This window comes from Oreochromis aureus, linkage group 19 (assembly GCF_013358895.1).
Source record: "Oreochromis aureus strain Israel breed Guangdong linkage group 19, ZZ_aureus, whole genome shotgun sequence".
Taxonomy (NCBI): Eukaryota; Metazoa; Chordata; class Actinopteri; order Cichliformes; family Cichlidae; genus Oreochromis; species Oreochromis aureus.
This window is the reverse complement of record NC_052960.1, coordinates 20,100,567-20,121,482: the sequence shown is the minus strand read 5'-3', so window position 1 is coordinate 20,121,482 and position 20,916 is coordinate 20,100,567. Positions and strand designations below refer to the sequence as shown.

Sequence of the window (20,916 nt, the reverse complement as noted above, 5' to 3'; positions counted from 1 at the left end):
CAGAGGGAGCTGCCTGCAGGGTGAACATACCTTTTTTGCATCTACTAAAGTCTGATGTATAGCGAGAGACAAAGCAATGTGTGAACTGGAGTTAGCACTAACGTATTATTTTTTGCTCTCTGGAGCATTTTGATTTATGTTGTTTTTTCCTTCGTGTAAATAATTCTGCAGAGGCGCCAGTGTGATGTTTTATAGCTTTTACTAATTCTGGTTGTAATGCTGACTAAATTTCTGCCATCGAGGTGATTTGTCACAGATAAAATGACAGAAAAGCATTGTGTTTGAATGATTGCAATGTTGAGTTTGAAAGGCCATATCCACTGAGAGTTAAGTGAGCATAGATAACAGCCTGCTGTATGACTGATCCAAAGTTTTAAAAAATGGAAACGCTGTGTTTTGCTAATTTGGTGCATCATTTATAACAATGTGGGACGTTATGGTGGTTTGGTGGTTTGTACTGTTGCCCTACAGAATTAAGGTCCTGGTTTCTAGGAAGAAAATAGATGGTTGTATAACAATGCATTGACTTCTGATTATTCAAAAATGAGTGAAATGTGTGACAAGATGCCCTTTTCCACTAAAAGCATGTTGACAGTGTCTTGGAGTGGATTAGCACGAGGGAGAGGATAGGCTCTGTGGATCCTTTATTTTTAAAAATGCAGCGTCGTTGCATACTTTGTTTATACACTGACTGGCATCGTTAAGTGAGAGCAAGCAGACTCTCTCTTGCCAATTGTCCTCTCGACACAAATCAACTTTTGTGGCTGAAGACAGAGGAGGTGGAAGAGGAAATCCTATAGGCCGGAGAGTGCTCTGTGAGACGCAAGTGTTTTTCTTTGCATGGAGACAACAAAGAAAGGTCATGTGAGGCTTCAAAGGACATGACGATATTTCATCTTAAGCACTGTTGTTGTGCAACAGAATAGTTTCTCTAGTTGGAAGAGAACTATCTCAATGTCTGAATATGTGATTTTTCAATCTGAAAAATTGGCTCTGGTATGAATATTCATTTCTCGCTGTATTTAAATTCCATTTTCTCTCCAATTGAAACCACGCATTATCACAAAGTTATTGAACGTTTACCAAGCTTTTAAATCTGACCTTTGCAGGCCAACATGCCTTCCAATCACAGCTGGACTCACTATATTGAAATTACAACCTTCCTCTTCAGTTGAACGGCCCTCTTTTTCTTTCTCCGTGCACGAGCCGGGTTTATCTTTAGTGTGCATTGAATATTTATACAGCAGGTGCCTGGGGAGTCAGTCACTGATCTCTAAGGTGACTTGCTGAGCCTCTGTGGGAGGTGCTGGTGTGATGGGGTTGGTCTGGGATGAAGTCACATGGGACATATTGTCTCCTCGGTGTGTCCTTTTATTCCACTTAGGTAAAGGATTATATTGTGTGGTAGACTGCCTACCACAAGCACAGAGGAGAAGAGTCAGGGAGTCATTAGAGTGCTATTATGGCTAAACTGTCATTTGATTGATGTTCTCAGCTCTAAGCATCAAATATCAGACCCGTGCTCTTTGCACACACCGGTTGTACATGCTGTTGTTGTATATTAACAGATGAAAAACTCTCCGGCACACCAAAAAGTGAGAAACATTTGAAGATTTGATTAATAAGACAATCTGAGTTTTAGACTCGGGCCCTCTCACTTACTCTCCTGCACTAGAGATGGAAAGAAAGGAAGGTGAGACAGTAATTTATCATGCACTGAGGATTCACATCAGGGAGATGCTCTGAATGATAATCATGTTGTCTGAGATTGAGGTCAGCCTCATTGCTGGGGGACAATTAGAAATCCTATTAAAGTCGATCCGAGGATCATCTTTTCATAATAGCTTTTAAGATATTGCTTCAAGGATGGAATGATTTCTTTAGAGATCACTTTGCGATGACACTTTCATACAACACAGAGCACGAGCATTTAAAATCCAAAATGCCAGGCCTTGCATTGTAACAGTTCATGCATAAACTGCTTTCTTAATGTGGGTTATAGCTGCAAAGACTTTTAATAAGCCCGCTGCTGTCAGAGAGCAATTTTCCCCCTGAGCTGAACTCTTCTTCATGCATTAACAGCTGACAGAAAATAGTAACTCTGACAAGCACCTCAGACATGAAAGGGCACAAACCAATGCAAAATTTGCTACTGTAGCGGTTTAGATATAGTATTGCATAAACTATACAGTAATGTAACAAAAGTAGACACATGAAGAAAACTTTTTTTTAACTTTTTTTGGACTGAGCTTCACAGACTTGTAAGAAAGTGTCCAATAATACATTAGCAATTCTCACAAAAAGGCGAGGAGAAAGTTTCTGGGCATTGGCATTTCATTGTTGTAGCCACAAAGCTGTCCATGAACTGAATGTGTGAGATAAGTGCTTTGGAGTGCAAACAAACTGAAACAAAAGAACATGAGGTGGAGATTGGTTTAGTAAGTAAGACAGGGGGAGGAAGCACTTCTGCCGTCCAAGGGCATCATAAACCCCAGCATGTGTCTGCACAACAATAACAACAGGGGCACAAATTCTCCACACACTGGGAATCGATTTCACACAGAGAGGGGAGGACTTGGAAAAGAGGCGTATCGCAGAGACACTGAAATACTGCATCTTGTGTTACTGGATTTGGAGCCCAGTTTTCTGAATGTTTTTTTTTTTTCTCCAAGTATCTGCAAGCTGGGGGATCCAGTCAAGTGGAGCTTTCCTGAGCCAGCACAAGAACCTGTGGCCAGCTGAGAAAAAGAGATTGTTCTGGGGGTTTACCTTAGAATAAAATTCATAATAAGTGCTTGAAAATTGTAAGAAAAAAACTTGACTTGCTATGGTGAGCAGCAGTGTGCACAAACTTCATAATCTGCAAGCTTTTATACTGAAAGAAAAACATTTTACACAAAGGTTGACAATAAGAAAAATAACACACATTCAAGGGCCCATAGCTGTGAACCAGAGAGTCAGACAAACCTGTGCCAAACACACACGCATGTTTTATTAACAACAAACAGAAAAGTCAGTGAGAGGTCCAGGATTAGTCCACAAATAACAGAGAGCCAGAGGAGGCAGTGAATACGTGCTGAAAATAGAGCGTCAAAAATAAACTGCTTGTGGTCTTTTAAAAGATATTTTTGTGTTGGGTTAAACGAGAAGTTAAGATTTATTTAATCAGTTTCTGTCTGATGTGTCCCCCGGCACCCAGCTGTAGACCGATTGATTTTGGGAAAAATTAATATATAAATAAAATATTCCTAAAAAAAGAATTCCCCTCTTTCTTCAGTAGAACTCACTAAAGAGACAAAGGAGAAGAGAAGGAAACAAAAGCGGATGCCAGCCATCAACTGAAATATAACAGCGATACCAAGGTGCAATTTGAAGTCAAAAGATCCACTACCCAAAAATAGTGGAAAAATACAATTTAGCTGTTTCATTAAACTGAAATGACCGATGCAATATGGAATATTATAGAGATATCATGAAATAAAAAACGCATTAGAGTAACTAATTACGGAAAACTCATTTTAGTGATTATTTTAACCACCTTGCTTTTTTATTTTATTTTATAGATACTGCTATAAGCGGACTCTTCTGCTCCTCTTCGCTGATCGCAGCCAAGTTTGCCGTCTCTTATTTTATTGAACACGCATAAAAACGCATGTGATAGTAGTGACACGCCCCCTGGTGTTTCACGGCTGCGAGGCTGCTTGAGTTTGATAACCTTGCTCTGCGTCCGAGAGCATCACTGAAGGAATGTGGATGTGGGTCTGGATGCCTTCCTCTTGCTGCTAATTGTTGATGCAGCCCCGGAGGTCTCTCGCATGGTTATCAAGGCTCGTCCCCGGTCTCATCTCATCTCCTCCCGCTCAGACCTACAATGATGAGCACCGAGAGTGTTTTAGAGAGTGGAGACCAGCCTTGTATTCGGCTGGAGCCCCTGAAGAGCACACACTTGCCGGGCAAGTCGACGCCGACCGGTGGCAGCTGCGTTGTCTTCACGGACAGCAGCCCCAAAGTGACAGCCAACGGACTGCACGACATTGAGGACCGGATTCTGAGGATCACCGGCTACTACGGCTACAACCCGGGATACTCCAGTCATAGAAGTGAGTGAAAAGATGCCAAAAAAAAAAAAAAAAAAGAAAAGAAAAAGAAAGTAGTCTGATGTGGTCATTTGTTGATGTGACAGGTTCACGCATTTATTAGGCAAGTGTGATACTGCGTAAATTAAAGACTGTGGGAAAACGGTGCTGCCTATCAAAGCATGTTATAGCTGCCAAAAGCAAAAATGCTTGTAATTCGGTGTTTGGAAGAAACAGTGTACAATTGCCAAATCTTTTTAATTCTAATTAGGCCTTGTGCAAAATTGGTTAATGAAAACTGGATTTTAATTATGGCTGTTAAGGAGCAGCAGAGTGTCCATCTCTACCACTGTCAGCTGGAGGGTGGGTGATGAGCTGGCCCTTCCATCTCTTAGGCACTGTGTTAGAGAGGGGGAGGTGGGGGTAAGGGGGCAGAGAGAGGCATACAAACCAAATCTAGCGCAGTTAACAATGCAGTTACACAGCAAAGAGCCATGCAGTTAAGTGACTGCTTGAACTGTACTCTAATGTTGCCAGCTATCGAGCACTCACATTCCCCACATTGGCGAAGTCTGTGAACAGTCACTCCCAATCAATTGTTTATTCAAAATCCCACAGCTTCTCCTGTGATGGATGGGAATATTACCAGCTATCTCCTGGCATGCTTCAAATACAGCAGTGCGTGTATGTGTTAGCTAAGCTTCTCTATAATTTTCTTCTTGTCAAAGAGGTTTTGATTTGTGTCAGGCATTGCTCTGAATTTGCTGACATTGAGACAATGGCTGTGATTGGAGAAGAGAGCTGATGGTGCACTTTGTTCAGGGATGATCTTTAGAAAACTTGCCCTCCGGTTTTGTTCGAGTGTTGCCATTGGCAGCGGGATTATGAGAGAGAAAAGTGGGGAGAAAAGCACTAAGCTCTTTGAAAAGCCAATCAGTGCTATCATAAATGGCTCTATAGTAATGAAGTGAGGTGAGAGGAGGAGGATTTGACAAGGCCTAAAGCACCGGAGCAGGCACAGATTCACCTTTGTGTTGCATAATTGCCCTAAACACTACGATATTATGTCGTTTAACTTTTAAAGGGATTTTTTCCCGTTGAATAAATTCACCAAAATGCAGCTGGTCATCAGGCCTGTATATGTGAGTGTCTTGACATTCAGATGCTGAGACCCTTAACCTCAATTAAATTGGGCACGCAAGAGCGGCTCCCTAACATCTCCCTCTGGCTGCTACATAAAAGTTCAAACATAAATTCCTGACTTAAATACACATGCAGGAAAACGATGTGCTCTCAATGTTATGGCTTCCCTGCTCTGTGATATACGGTGACAAATCTATTTGAAATCTCAAAGGAAATACCGCCATGCTGATAGGGTCTCATTCAATCAAGAACAGTTCCAGCTGAGGCCCTTTCAGATCAGCTCAGAGCATCTCAATGGCTTTTTAGATAGAAGCTGCGGAAAGAAAAAGCGAAATGAGCCTGTCTTTCATTAACCGCCTCCTGTTTATCAGGGGTGTCAGTTGCGGTAGATTAACCATGAACGCAATCACACATTTTACTTGAGAATGTATCTACTTGTCTGGATTAATCTATTGAAAGAACACCTGATTAATCAGGAGTAGTTCAAACTTTCAATTGAAAACAGATTGAACAGCTCAAAGGCCTCTGAGACAGCACCAGAGTTGTGTAACCAGTACTGAATGACTGGCTCTAATAAATAAAGTAAAAAAGTAAAGTATTTTAGTATTTTAGAAGCTTGAAGTAGCACTGGCATCATTGATATTTACTTCTAGTTTTTAAATGGTGCAAATGTTCTGATACATCAATATCGCAGAAGGATGAGATGATAAGGTGCTGTTGTTGATTACTGATTGGCCAGTAAAAAGAGTTTTTTTCTGATTATTGAAGGATCGTTTTAGCTATTTTTAAGTAAAAATGCCAACATGAAGAACAGTAGGCATTTTCATTATTTTCTGACAACACAGGCTAAATTATTCTTCATCTATTTCTGCAAAAAAAAAGAAAGAAAAAAAAATAATCATCAAATTAAACAATGAAGATCAGTATCTGGTGAAGCTCTGGTTTCCAGTTTTTGCAGGCTTGAGCCTGTTATTTTATTGTCTATTATATTCTGTACTTGTGAAAATGAAAGATGGGGTGCTGTCTGTGATATTATTTGAAATATAGGGAGCAGGTGTGGATTGCAAGAGCCGTACCAAGGTTATAAAAGTGCATCAGTCAGAAGGGTTTTTTGACCTGAAAGATATTTCCCGTTTTTTTAGATAGATCTGTTTCCCCTGTTTTTTTTCCATCCATCCATCAAATGAATGAGTCCATAGAAGCTGCTCTCCAGTGCAGCTTGTCAATGTTTTTCCTGTTTACAGCTCTTAAACACGCAGTTGCTAATCTGACTAAATTTTATTTTCACATCATCATCCTGCTAATTCTTCGCAAAGTGTCTTTCTTTGCTGCGTCTTGCTGCCTGAAAGCATTGCACTCAAGTACTGTGGTTTGTTTACACTTTGAATCACATGTCCCTCAAGCTGGTGAGTATCATTCTCCATAAAGGATAAGACAAAGGAGCACCTAAATAGAACAGAAGGCTTGTCCTGCCAAGCCTATGGCATAATGATATATTTAGTAAGATCTTGTTGCCAGTTTGTTCGTATTGCCACTTGCCATCTGTGGTGAATTAGAAGATGCCTCTGAGGGGAATTGTGGACCACATTGGAGACAGGGTCCGGACTCTAATGCATACGGTACAGTCATGACACAATGGCTGCATGCGGTGACAGAATGTGAGAGGGAAAAAGTAAATGCTTTTCCAAACAAGCAAGGTGCAATATTTCTTGATCCGCTACTTACATGGATGCACAGCTATGAACGCCTGCTCCAGAGAGAAGCTGTAATGGAATCGATTAAATTCTAACAGAACAATGGTGTGTGAGGCAAATGCTTCCTCAGCACCTCCTGGAAAACATTACTGTAATTTGCTGGGTGTCTTTTTTGAGGTGGTAATTTAGAAAAAGTGTGTAGTGCGTGTGCGCTCCCCGCTGGGTAAATAGGTACGGTGCAAGAGAAATTGCAGGTACTTGTAGTTGAAGTCCCACTCAGTACTGGACCTATATCCTTTTCACTGCAGGCGTCACAGTGAAGCAGGGGCACACCTGAGCACTCAGAAGGAAATTGTATAGAGGAAGGGCAGGAAAGGCAACCATTTATCACAGAGCAGTGTTTTTTTTATGTCTACTTCTGTCCACAGACAAAGTCTAGAAACATAGGGAAAAAAGACAGATGATGATTGTGAATCTATACATGCCTGTGTGTGTGTGTGTTTTAAAACCAGACAGCGTTCACACTAGATGAATATCCCTTTTCTTCCTCAAACATTCTGTATGTGCACATACTTATTTTGGACCGTCCCGTTCCCATGCCTGCTCACTCTGTGCTATTTATAGCCAGGCCAACGAATGGGATATGAGCTTTGCCTGAATGACTCCTGGAGTGCTGTTAGTCCTCAATGCTCCTGCGAAAGCACAGAACTAACCTGGGAGTAATGGGTGCAATATTTCTCCATGAGAGTTACAGAAGTGCTGACCTATTCTTGTGCGACTGTACACTTGGTGTTGTAGTATTGCAGCCCATGTCAGGTGATAAAATTGAAAAAAAAAAAAGAGATTTTTTTTAGCTCACCTCAGCAATTTATGGTTAGGAACTTTGTTTTGCAAGTATCTTGGGGCAATCGCAGAGATTATCGCCCACAAAGACACTTGAACCCCAGCTGCTCTGGATGCATCTGTCACTGTGTGAGTGGGTTAATGGCTGCAGTGTAAAAGCCCTTTGAGTGATCAGTAAGAAATAAAGGAGCATATAAATTACAGCCAACTGCTGTCATGCAAAGTAACATTACATAATATGGGAAGGGAGTATGTGTGTGTGCGTGCATTGCTGCTACGCTGAGGTATGAGCTGCAGCCAAACATTGCCCTCTTGTGGTCTTTAAATCTAATAACGTCAATAAACCTTTCACATTTAATAAAAGTAATAAGATACCAGCTGTAAAAATGTTTCCAGCATTTTTAGAAAGTCATTGGGATTATTTGTTTGTGAACTGGACCAACAAAACAAACCCCAGAAATAATGACCAAGCCATATTTTATTACACTGACAAAGTGTTATTAAATTCCCAAACTGATCTACTTAGTAAAGTCAGGATCTGTGCTGTTATTAATCAGGCGTATCCACAGTTTCCACAGTCAAATGGCCATACACCACAGGTATGGGATGTCTGTGCATTTTACTTGTTTATTGGATTTAGTGATAGAACACAAACAAGAGAAGAAAGCAGCATGGGTCTGGCTGTCTGTTTTGTGGGGGTGACACAGTTCATTACAAACAAGCTCGATTTACTTAAAATAGAAGAACATTAACACTCGTGTAGGTTTTCAATATTTAAGGCAGTGAAAACAACAAAATATAATAAAACAAAGCAAAACAAACAAACAAACAAACAAACCCACAGTAATAGCCATATCCTTGCTTTGTTCAGTTGGCTCAGAAGGACAAATCCTATTAATTGTGAATGGTAACTGGGCCTAGTTTAACACACACTGATGTTAGTATTTTAAAATGTACTTTGTTATTGTTTCAATTTTAAAAATCACCATAACTTTGACTGTATAGTGCAGAAATGTGAGTGACTCAACCCTTTAAAGCGTGGAGAAAATTGTCTCTTTAAGAGGTTTTTTTCCAGTGTTCCTGTCCCACCTGTAATGCAGCCAATCATATTTACCACTAGATGTCCTCATCTTCAAATGTTCTCAGTACCTTGGGTTGAGTTGGTGAGGTACCGTGTCTGGATACACACCTGAAATTTGTTCAGAGGTTTTTCAGCTAAAATTAGCACCCTGTGCTCGTCGTCTTTGCTCCCGGACCTTGTTGAGATGTGATGAGTAACAGAGAGGTGCTAAAGACAAAGACCCGTCTACTGCAAACTGTCGAGCATTAGTTAATCTGAATGACAAAAGAGCCTGAATGGGTCGAGTGCGTCAGTGTGCACAGGAGACTCGGTGTTGCTATGGAGGTAAAGAGGGAGGATGCTGTGGTATATTGTGCTTTGATCAGTTATGCTTGCAGACCATTTTGTTATATAGACACACTTTCCATTTTATTAGCTACTCTAAAAAGGGATTATTAGTAGTATTTTTTCTGTCTTTCTTTCTTTCTTTCTTAGTTAGAGGGTTATTGAATGATTGAAGTTCATGTGTGGTTTGCTTGAATTGTAGAATAAAATGCTCAGTAAAATGATCAGTAACTTTCCTCTTATCAGTTACAGATGTAACAAAAAAGAAAGCATCCATAATCTTCTTAAAACTTAGAGTTGTTAGTCCAATATTTGAGATTGAACTGTGGCCTCCTATAGTGACCGCTCTCCAGGTATTTCTCTTAATCCGATACTGATTCGAATCCCAGGATTTGCTGACTGGGTCGCTCTTCTGTCCCCTCGGTGTCTAGGTGTTGGCTCCTCTCATCAGCAGGTCTATTTTTACATTTAACCCTCCAGCTTGTCCCTGGATTACGCTATTCAGTCCTGCTTGTCACACATTAAATGTGCAAACATATTAAAACAATGCTGATTCTGGTTGCATAATTTAAAGCATTAGTATTCTTGTTACACTCATTCTTTAACTGGGTGACCCCAGGGAATAAATGTGCCTGCGTCACGGCATCATCCTAAAAAATGACAGCAGAGAAGTGCTTTTTTCAAAGTGTTGAACTCTAACAGATGAATTACCATAATGTTACTGGAACGTGGCCCCAAATTTTCAGTGTCTCTTTTTCACTTGCAACAAACAGCCAAACAATAACTGTGCTGTTTTCTGTTCTCTCACAGCCTGAAGAATGCACAACAAATACTCTGATCTGTTATGCCCTTTGTAGCTTTGCCAGATCTTTGGCTGATCAGCATTTGAAACGGGAGGCAGACATTAACAGAAATCCTGGAGCAGACATGCTGCAAATAGCTTTCAGTATTCACAGCCAGCCAACTTAGGCAAAAATCACATTGCAGTTACTGTACTGAGTGTTTCCCCTGTTTCCTGTTTCTCAGGTCACATTGCTCCTGTTCTTGCTTCTCCAATTCAGATTTTACTGTAAGATTTCATAGTAATGTTATGTTACTGGCTGCATCGCCTCATGTGTCTGACCGCATATACTTTGGCATTGATATGTTGTTGATGTAGAGGCCAGAGTGATATTTAGGTCCATTAAATCTTCAGGTAGATAAACCACAGCATCAGATTGGATAGCTGCATGGCTTTCCTTGAAATGGAAACTCCTGATTGACTATAATCCTGAGCCTGACTCACAAACTCTATTCCGATCATCAACATAGCTGCTGATGAGGGTTTCCCTTGACTGTGCAGCAGTGACGGATAAAATATTAAAATTCTTCGTTAAAGTACCAGCATATAATAAATAAATAAACAGCTAACATCCTGCACAGAAATTTCTACATAAATAAAGAAATTCTTATCAAAAGCGCTTACAGTGATTATGGATTTATTTATTTTTTTACAGAACCATTTATTATGATTTATCATAAATGGACATTTGTTAAGGTGGTATGGTGGCCCTGAGAGGTCAAACATAATACAAACTTAGAAGCTTTGGAAGTGACAGAAACCAAAACACGGGAAGGATCGCACTGAGACGCACTTAAAAGACGCTGTGGATTCATCTGTGTTGTAAGGGAGAAAAAGGAAACAGTAATGTGTGTTTTAACAATGTGATTCATATAATACACAAAACACACTTCTGTTGTGATTCGTGAGGGTTTTTTTTTTTCTATTTCTGCTGTGTTTTTGTAGAGCTTCTGTAGTTGCTGGTCTTTTCTTACGTTGTAATGCTATTGACCTCTCCGGCCCACTGTATCTTGGTGATCTATGTGTTATGTAGAGTCTTTTCTTACCTTCTGCCTTCAAGTAAATTTGGTACAATGGAACGATACAGAGGGCAAGTACCTCTGCTTTGCTTAACCTGAGTTCTTAGGTGCATGAAATTATCAGACTAACAGGGGAGCTCTTGACTTCCTTCCAAGTCAGCAACAGATAACCGGTGTGATTCTTCATTTAAGGAAACAGATACAGAACACTGTAAACGATTGTTTTACTAACTCGTAATGTATTCTGCTTTAAATAACTCAGATTCAGAGAACTTTATGTATCATGCAATGGGCAATTCAGTTTGACAGTACACCACTGTAATAAACAAATAAATAAGCAAACAAGTAAATGATAAAAACGTAAATAAACTGAAAGATTTGAAAGTAGTTGTTTCTTTTTCTCAAGGTTTGAACGTGTTTTGCATATTCTCTATTTTATGAAGTGTGTGTGTTGAATATGGAAATAACGCATGAGTACCATGCAATAATAAAGTGCAAACATTTAGTAGTGGAGTGTGAATTACGTTGGTAAAAAGGCCTATTTTCCCTCTGTGAGAACTAAAATGACCTCTGTGCACAACAGGATTTAAATCTCTGGGATTGTCATGTATTCTTGTGTAGTATGCACATGGTTTTTGCCTTTTTCATATCGTCGCTCAATTGATTAATGTTGCAGGGTTTGAGGCAACAAGACGGAGAGAGCTCTACTAATAATCTGACTCTCAAGGGGGAGTCAAGAGCAGGAGAGGTGCCAAGGAAAGAGAGGCATTGCAAGACAGAGGACAAGAGTTTGTACAGGGAGGGAGATTAAAGAAAAAGAGGGATGGAAGAAGAGAGGAGAGCCTGGTCAGGTAGAAAAGCGAGGGGAGGAGGAAAAGAGGGGGCACAGCTAGCACAGCATAAATTAGCCTGAGCTGCTTGGTTACCTTCTAAACAAAGCTGCTGATTTGCGGAGCAAAGGAAGAGGAGGGAAAAGTGAGCGAGACAGACACGAAAAGAGGAGGGGGAGGATAGAAAGAGATGAGGGGAGTGATTGCGCCATGCCACACACACTTGAAGCTCAGTCTCCCTTGGAGACACTGGCAGAGCTGGATCACGGCATGATAGAGCAACTGTAGGGTCTCCACTTCGCTACACTTCCACTAAGCTATCGCCACTGAGCTGTGGCAGTATACAGACGTGCTGGGCTAGAGAGGAACAGAGAGTCAGGACTTGGAGTGCTGGAAGGAGACTGAAGAGTTGACAGAGACCTAGGAAGAGGAGGAGGAGGAGGAGGCAGTCAAGAGTGTGAAGAAGAAGCGGAGGAGTCGGGAGTCTGAGGATGCACGGAGCGAGCTGAAGGAGCTGCTGAGCTTGCAGCAGCAGCCAAGCAACACTTCTAAACTCACATACACACTACTTCCAGGGGGGGACAGTGTGTGGTGCCCCCAGTGGAGGATGAAGAAGCACTCAGCCCGAGTGGCTCCTCTCAGCTCATACAGCACTCAGGTCCTGACCTGCCCTAACTCTGAAGGTAAACTAAAAGATCCAAAGAGACATAAGATGCCATTTATACTGTATTGGAGTATACTGTATGCGTTGTGTGTGTAAATAGCAAAATAAGATAAGACAAAGTGCTTAACTTTTATTTTCAGGGTCACAAGTGACATTTTGTTTCCTACAAGGCATCAAATACACCAAAGTGCCATGTAGAGTCTATGCGTCTTCATAGGAAATATTGAGATTTTAATAAATATGGACGTTTCCAAATTATATCTGTGCTGCATTTACATGAGAGCAGCCTTTGAATCTAAAAACTGTTTGAATTTGAATACTGTAAAAACACATTTTCTAATATTTCAGCCTCTTGGTAGCAGTGTAATGGTAATGGAGTGTGTAAAGCATGGTAGCGGGCCTGTTGTTGTTCCCTCTCATCTGATTAAACATTTTAGCCCCCCACCTTTAACTCTGTTAACAGAGATTACTGTGATGCCACTAATCAACTTTTCATCAGCATCATGATATCCATGTCTCATCTTCAGGCCTAATTTAGATAAAGACTTAATGCGTTTTGACCTGTGCTAAGCTGGCTAAAAACTGCAGACAAGACTATGAGCCTCTTATTGGATTCAACGGGCCTCCATCAATCACTGCCAAGCAACATCAGTGGTGGCGATAAAGGAGAAAATGGATTGAAAAGTGAGGTTCGAGAAGCATACTGCGTCACGATGAATGGATAAATGGGTGCCAGTGGTGACTGATGCTATGCAGCACTGGGTTTTCTGCAATGAAGTGTTCTAGCACTTCCAAATACTCTGACTCTATGTCTGAACTGATATAAGCTACTGTGCGTTTAACTTATAAAACTATAAAAAACCTCAAAATATTACACTTTTTTATCCCGAGTATCACTGCAGTGGATGCTTCTTTGACATGAGGAAATTTGCTTTTCTTGGGTTACATTTAACACACTGTTCATTTTATCCTGACTTGTAGATTTTAATCTTTGTGCATGTATTCATTCTTTTATCCAATCACATTTTACCTACCAAAACACCAAAACTGATCATCACTCATTTTAAAAAAAACCCACCCCAGCGCTAAGTAACTAATTATTCATCATGAATAATTAACACTACTAACCTTAAATTTTAGCTTTTCATAAAACTTACCCTGAATTGGACTGAATTTACCTTCACTCCTGCAGTACTGTGTTGCCAGCCAGCGTTTAGCAGAGATTATTGTTTCCTTTGCAAAATTTTACCACCAATATTTGTCAGCAATAATACTGTCTGCTATGAGAATAGAATTTTGGCAATGGGAGCAACTTTTATGAGACAGGGGAATAGTAGAGTTATAATATTACTGCGTCTTGGCATCAGATGAGCCTGTTGTGGCTTTTACCTCAGGACAGAAAAGCTTGCATCCGACACTAAAAGCTTTAGGTTTTGTCGGTGCTGTGAAACACAAACCATCCTGCTGTGTGGATGAAGAAAAACAGACCTAAAGTAAAAAAAATAAATAAATAAAAATAAATAAAAGAGCTGCTTCTCTATTGCAGAAATATCAGATCTCAGTTTTTTCCACTTAGCAACCACCAGGTTCATTAGTTTGATTAAGAACCCTTGCTGTGACAGAATGCAATTAAATGAAATCCCTCGATGATCCTGCAGACACTAAACTGTATCGATGGTGAGCTTTTTAACTTTAACACATCCCCTGAAGTGGGGTTCTCCCATGAGCAATTTTTGTGGTGGGGGTGTACAAGTTGAACTCATTATTACTTTTGAATATTTGGGTGCTAAATAATATTTTTCTTTTGCACTTTGAAGGCTCGTAAAAGCCTTCAAAGTGTAAGTGGTCACTGAAGAGGGAATTTTCCACTCTGCACTGTGGACAGACGGTCAGTGCTGCAGCAATGCAGTGTTGGAAAATACATTTACGTGAGCTTTATTGGAGCTACTTTACTCGGGTGTTTCCATTTTATGCTAAATGTATAATATGCCTCATTCCACAGTTTTTTCGTTTGTTTTTTTACACCAATACATTAACCAGAAAGCTCACTGGTGCTTTGCAGATGAAAAACAAGTTATTTGTCTATAATGAGGAATGCTTTTTTTTTTCTTTTAAAATACTCATTTGGTTTCATCTAAATAATTTTTTGAGGCCCAGGCTGGAATAAAACTGTATTACTGTAAAAAATATATATTTGTTAAATTCCCCATTACCTGTACCCTAAAGCACAACTAGCCTGCCTAGAAACAACTCAAAAAAATATTTGTTCCCTAATGCTGACTTTAATATTTTGATTACGTGTAAATTTTACAATTTGAAATGTTAAATTTAATGGAACCAGGTCAAATGAAATTTGACTGGCATATATTTTTCTTTTATTTATTATAGTTACATTTTACTTAAAATCATTGCTTTGTGTTTTAGTGTACTGAGTATTGAAAAACATGTTTTTTTCTTCTTTCTCACCCCATTTATCATGTTTTTCTGCAGTGAACTGAAATCTTTAAAGGAAAACAAAGTATAATGCATATAAAGTTCAGTTAAAACTGTCTACAAAATGTATCACTAATGCAAAAGTTGATACTGATACTCAGTTTCAGGAAACCAATTTTCTTCAGAGTGCTTCCTTTCATGTGATGCTAAGTACATTTAGAGGATAATACACTGACACGATCTTAAATGCAGGACTTTTAATTGCAAAGGAGCATTTTTATGTTCTTATTTTTTACTTCTATCCTTGAACTCATTGAAGACGGCTGCCAGTAATGACTGTTTCCAATCTGCAATTTTATAATCTCTTGGGCAGTTTTTCAGCCACTGAGTGCCAGCGATGATCTCATGCACTTATAAAGGATATATACTACGTTTGGCAAGACTTTGGATTGTTTTATGAAGTTACTCAGCAACTTACTTTCAAAGTTTGGTGACGTATTCCTCTGTTTGCGTCCTGTAAAAAGAAGGAATCGATTTTAAAACACATACTGGCATCTGATCACATAAGGAACTTTACAAAAACTAAACTTCTACCAGCTGTCCTACTAAGAAAATGGCTGTTTGATCAAAGAGTTTGCACTCCACACACTGTGTTACAGCTTCTTTGGATGTAAGAAAGGATTATTTACTGCACTTGTTGGTACAATCCACTTCCAGTACACGTCACAGACTTGTGCTCCCATTGCTTGACATCCTGCTGAGGTCTCTTTGCAGATAACAAACAGAAGACTATCGCATGCAATAATGAGCACCCCTGAGATGTTGTGTAGAGGAGAGCTACTACTGCTACAAGTTCTAGTGTGTCTGCAGGGCTCTGGTGTCTGTGGTGGAAATGGCAGAGCTTTAGGTGCTGATCTAGCAAACAGCACAGGCAGCAAACAGCCAGCACATGTCATCTTTTATTCCTGCCCTGGTGTAAATTGATCACACTGTTGAGAGGTAAAGAACGGATCTGAGCTCGCACACATCCCACTTTGCTTTCTCTGATCATCCATAAAGGCACTGGGCCATACGTATCATTTAACCTTTGCAATTTGGATGTTCCAGTAAAGTTCCAGTAAATTCCTTTTCATAGCAGTGACACATGAACAGTGTCCCATGAGCACCAAGGTTGGCCTGACTTTCATGTTGACTGTCATGTGGTTAGGTTTACTTTTGCTCTCTCGGCATCCGGTTTCTGTGCACATCTGGCTGCAAAGGGAGTACAGTACATGCTGCATCATGAGGCAACCAAGCTATTTATGGCATGCACAGCAGGCACCATGCTAACCCAATGCATTTTAAAGGGAGCCTCAATTGTGCCACCACAGCAAGAAAGGCAAACTGAGGTAGTGATCACTAAGGGCAACTGATCAATGAAGCCCATGTGCTGGAACCCAGTCAGGAAGCCACAATGCAGGCAGCACTGAAGTCTATATATAGTGGTGCAAAAAATACAAAAGTTGCTAAGATTAAACTCTGTGACATTATACTAATCAAAATTATTCAGATGAAATCTGATGCTAGCTGTGGATTTCCTTTCATTTTTCTCCTCCCTTCTTGACTCTCATCAGGAGAGGATGGCTCGGAGTCTCACGCAGAGACACCAGGAAGTGAAACCAGTATGGAGAGCCAGTCCTTCCATACGTGCACCAACACGGCTCTGAAGGTGCTGGGTGGTTTGCTGATGGTGCTGTGTGTTTCCTCCTCCTGGGTGGGTACCACTCAGGTGGTGAAGCTGACCTTCCAGTCATTCTCCTGTCCCTTCTTCATCTCCTGGTTCAGCAGCAACTGGAACATCCTCATCTTCCCCATCTACTACTCGGGACATGTAGTCACCACACGGGAGAAGCAGACCCCCATCCAGAAATTCAGGTAAACCTCCTTTAAAAAGACTTAAAAACACAGTTAGCTGAATGTGATATCTAAGGACGTTCCTATCTATTATCATTTTACCTCAAGAGCTTCAATAGCAGCCCCAGGAGGCTTTGTTTGTTGGTGAGTTGGAACCAGTATTAAACCACCCTCAAGCCTGTGAGAGCCAAACAACCATCATGTTCATTCTATAAACACAGTCTTCCAAACAATGAAGCATTTCCATTCAGAAGACTTTACTGGTGATTTTCTCTAACAGGGAGTGCAGCAAGCTCTTTGGGGAGGATGGAATGACTCTTAAGCTTTTTGTAAAGAGGACAGCACCCTTCTCAATCCTGTGGACACTGACCAACTACCTGTACCTCTTAGCCTTGAAGAAACTGACCGCCACTGATGTCTCTGCCCTCTACTGTTGCCACAAGGCCTTTGTTTTTCTCCTCTCATGGATTGTCCTCAAGGACCGGTTCATGGGTGTTCGGGTCTGTATGAAAACAAGAAGGAGATTGTTTATTACCAGTTTAACACAAGCTTTTACTACTTCAAAATGTGTCATCTATGTCTTTATGTGCAGATTGTGGCTGCCATAATGGCCATCACAGGTATTGTCATGATGGCTTATGCTGACGGTTTCCATGGTGATTCCTTTGTGGGTGTGGCATTGGCTGTGGGCTCAGCCTCAACTTCAGCTCTTTATAAGGTCAGACTTCCTTATAAGCCCGTTCCAGTCTGAGCTATACTTGATTTTTGATTGCATCATGTCAACTCTAGCTTTGTTTCCTCACCATCCAGGTGCTGTTCAAGATGTTCCTAGGCAGCGCCAACCTTGGAGAAGTGGCTCATTTTCTTTCCACCATGGGCTTTTTCAACCTCATCTTCATCTCCTGTGTGCCCCTCATCCTGTATTTCACCAGGGTAGAGCACTGGGGCTCACTCTCCTCACTGCCGTGGGGATACATGTGTGGACTGGCAGGACTGTGGCTGGGTGAGAGTGCATATACACCGGATGGTTTCATCCACATGTACAAACCATTTTGGATCATTTTAAGGCTTTTAGTATAACTTTAAGGATTCATTTCTTATAGTTACCATCAGTCACTCGGTGGATATGATGTTTATATTGTCTGAATATGGATGTAGGATCTGTAGGCAAAGGGCATTATTTTAAGTATCGGAAATTTTCCGGTTTCCGTTTGTTGTCTGCTTTTAGCCCCAGTAATGGAACCTTAGCTATCGACTGACAACAATTTAGCTTTTTATTAGCTTTTTGAAATATATGTGCATTCATAGATAATGGTGAGTGGGAGGAAGTGTTAAATGGACCTCCATTATCCACTTTCCAGATAACCTGGCAAGACCAGAAGCTACAAAATATTGCCCGCCATCCCCAGTGGCTAGGTCAGATAACTAAGCTAATGGGTTCCCAGATTGTTTGAACTATAACATGTCAAACAATAACAAAAAATGTCTTATTATTAATTATTGTGTGATCAGCAGTCTGAAATATTTGTGCTTTATTTTTTCAGCAGAACCAAGATTATCAAGATTTTACCTAATGCCCTCAAAATTGTCACTCATCCTCATGTTTACCTTAAATGTCTTCTGTTTCTTTTGTAGTGTTCAACATCCTGGTCCATGTTGGTGTGGTACTGACTTACCCCATTCTGATCTCTATAGGGACACTGCTCAGTGTGCCGGGAAATGCAGGTGAGGTTTCTATTATCTGTCATTCACTGATCATTTCAATGTAAAATAATATGATTGTAAAAAATGGAGTAAACGGCCACACATACTGTGGCGTTATATTGAGAGGTCAGCATTTAGGGCCACTGTAGCAAAGAGATTACACAGCAAGTCTGCCTCTTTTGTCCTGGAAACCCAATCATCAGTGTGCCTCGACAGATCCTGCAACCATCCTCCTGCTAAGGGAGGATCAGATTCCCAAGGCAACACAAATGCCTGCAGACAAGTTCTTTTCCTTAACGGTCTGTATGAAGGTCAGTGGGTTACGGGAACCTGTCCCAGGGCTTCAGACCGCAAAGACACAGAGGATAAAGTGGATTGCTTGTGCTGATTATAAGCTGCATTTGTTACACTAATCCCCCTACAGCCGCACTGTCCTGTGGTTTATCTTACTTTATGTAATTAATCTCGATTTGATTGTGTTTCTCCCCCATCCTTCACACTCTCTATCCCCATCCTGCTCTCTGGCTCCCTCTTTTGTTCCCACCCATATTTATTCCCCTCTCACTCTAGCTGTAGATCTTTTGAAACATGAGGTGATCTTCAGTGTGGTGCGACTGGCTGCCACTTGCATCATCTGCCTGGGTTTCCTGCTCATGCTGCTGCCAGAGGAATGGGATTCAGTCACTCTGCGTTTCTTGGCCACCATTGCAGACAAAAAGTCAGAGGACCACGGCGAGGAGCTCACAGACTCCAGCACCCACACTCGAAGCCGCAGTCGCGCAAACGGCACTGTCTCCATTCCCTTGGCATGACGTGCTCTGATAGTGACCTCCGTTAACCAGTCTGGAAACCCCAAATTTCTCCAGAGCCCACACTGGAGGTGTTGTGGGACGCTCAGTCCATGTGGACTCATCTATCAGGAAGTGAGGCAGTAACGTCTTGAACTTCAGACTTCACTCTGGAGACGTACTGTTTCTATCACTTCACAACAACAGGGGAAACTGAAAACATTTATGGATCATGCAACTTGAGCTGAAAGTGTTATTTACTTTCTTGAAATACTTCCCGCGCTCCATCCCTCGCACGCACCCAAACCAAGAGCTGACTGGCTCCCCCTTGAGATGCTCTGCAGACTGTATTCTGTGAATATAACTATCAGCAGGGCCAGTTTGGCTCAATCTTACACATATTTATGATATTTATTTAGATCTGTATCAACAAGAGTAATAATTTTAAATCTTACTGAATAGCGTTATATAGAAGAATGACAATTATACTATGCTTAATGTACAGGATCTTTTGATTTTGTAATAAAAGGCTTAAAACCCACAAAAAGCTGCATATTCCTCATCTAACTGAGGATCACATGTATGTATTTCTAATATTTTGTAAAAACTTCTAGCTTTAGAACTTTATTGCCTGAATTACCGAAAAACATTCATATACATTTATATACAGATAATGCTGCTGGAAAAGCTTCACATCCCAAAGAGCAAAGCAACGGCTCCACTGTTTCTAAGCAAAGCTCTGACATGAGGACACATTTTTGGTATTAATATTAGACTAATATTTTAGAACTGACAAACTGACTGTATATTTAAGTATTTGAGACAAATAAATGTAAAAACATTAAAGGACTCAGCACCCTGAATCACATTATCAGTAGAATAATATTAAAACATTTTTTATTTAACCGAATCTCCTCTGCCATTACAAATTATTTACTGAATATATAATATTAGTCAAGCTAGTCTATAAAGATGGAAACAAGCCTATTAGAATGAACTAAAGCAGACTGTTGTCCCTTTGACCATTAACTGCTCATGGACAAGTATTTTTAGCAAAATTAAGTGGTGTGATTCATTCAGTATTAGTATTCTGTGTGTTGCTCTGATTCAGCAGTGATGATTCTTCTCTTTGAGAATTACGATGCTTTTCAGTGCTGTTCTTCGCTTTCTCACACACAAATACACAATACACAGAAAACTGACAGTCAACTGTAATTTTTCCTTTTTCACAGATACACACAATTAATGGTGAAAATGTCTAACAATGGTCAAAGCTCAGGGGACATGGTTTCCCACACAGCATATGCTATGATCTTGTCACTGTGATTTTTTAAATATCTCATAACATGGTGAGAAACATTTTTTTTCCAAACAGTGCTACTGAGATCATCAGTAGCACTATCTGGAAAACAGACAATCCCAAGAGTCACACTACAGTGCTGTTATGTTGGAGCACAGTCAGTGAGTCGAAACCTCTAATGAAGCATTTGCTGAGATGACGGTTTCAGCTAAACAACTGTGGTGGCATTTTAACATATTAAAATAAATGATGTCGAAGAAGCAAAAGGAAAAAAGGCAATGTT

General features: G+C 40.5%; 1 protein-coding gene across 3 annotated transcripts; it reads left to right on the top strand.

Moving 5' to 3' along the window:
• Window positions 1-3,692: 3,692 nt before the first annotated feature.
• Window positions 3,693-20,050, top strand: slc35f4 (solute carrier family 35 member F4). 3 transcript variants are annotated; one of them, XM_039603122.1, is made up of 7 exons: window positions 3,693-4,100; window positions 16,562-16,862; window positions 17,122-17,341; window positions 17,434-17,559; window positions 17,652-17,844; window positions 18,477-18,566; window positions 19,116-20,050. In XM_039603122.1, the coding sequence occupies exons 1-7, from the start codon at window positions 3,872-3,874 to the stop codon at window positions 19,355-19,357; spliced, it is 1,401 nt and encodes a 466-aa protein (XP_039459056.1). In that variant the 5' UTR covers window positions 3,693-3,871; the 3' UTR covers window positions 19,358-20,050. The 3 variants fall into 3 exon arrangements, with proteins under 3 accessions (XP_039459056.1, XP_039459057.1, XP_039459058.1); XM_039603123.1 differs by lacking the exon at window positions 3,693-4,100 and adding an exon at window positions 12,322-12,534; XM_039603124.1 differs by lacking the exon at window positions 3,693-4,100 and having other exon boundaries at window positions 16,572-16,656; window positions 16,773-16,862.
• The last annotated feature ends 866 nt before the right edge of the window (window positions 20,051-20,916 follow it).

Excerpts from the sequence above, each read along its gene's own strand:
- slc35f4 (XM_039603122.1), top strand. The coding sequence starts at position 3,872 with ATGATGAGCACCGAGAGTGTTTTAGAGAGTGGAGACCAGCCTTGTATT. Across the intron at positions 17,560-17,651 it reads CAACTTCAGCTCTTTATAAG|GTGCTGTTCAAGATGTTCCT; the intron begins GTCAGACTTCCT and ends CTCACCATCCAG. Across the intron at positions 18,567-19,115 it reads CAGTGTGCCGGGAAATGCAG|CTGTAGATCTTTTGAAACAT; the intron begins GTGAGGTTTCTA and ends CTCTCACTCTAG.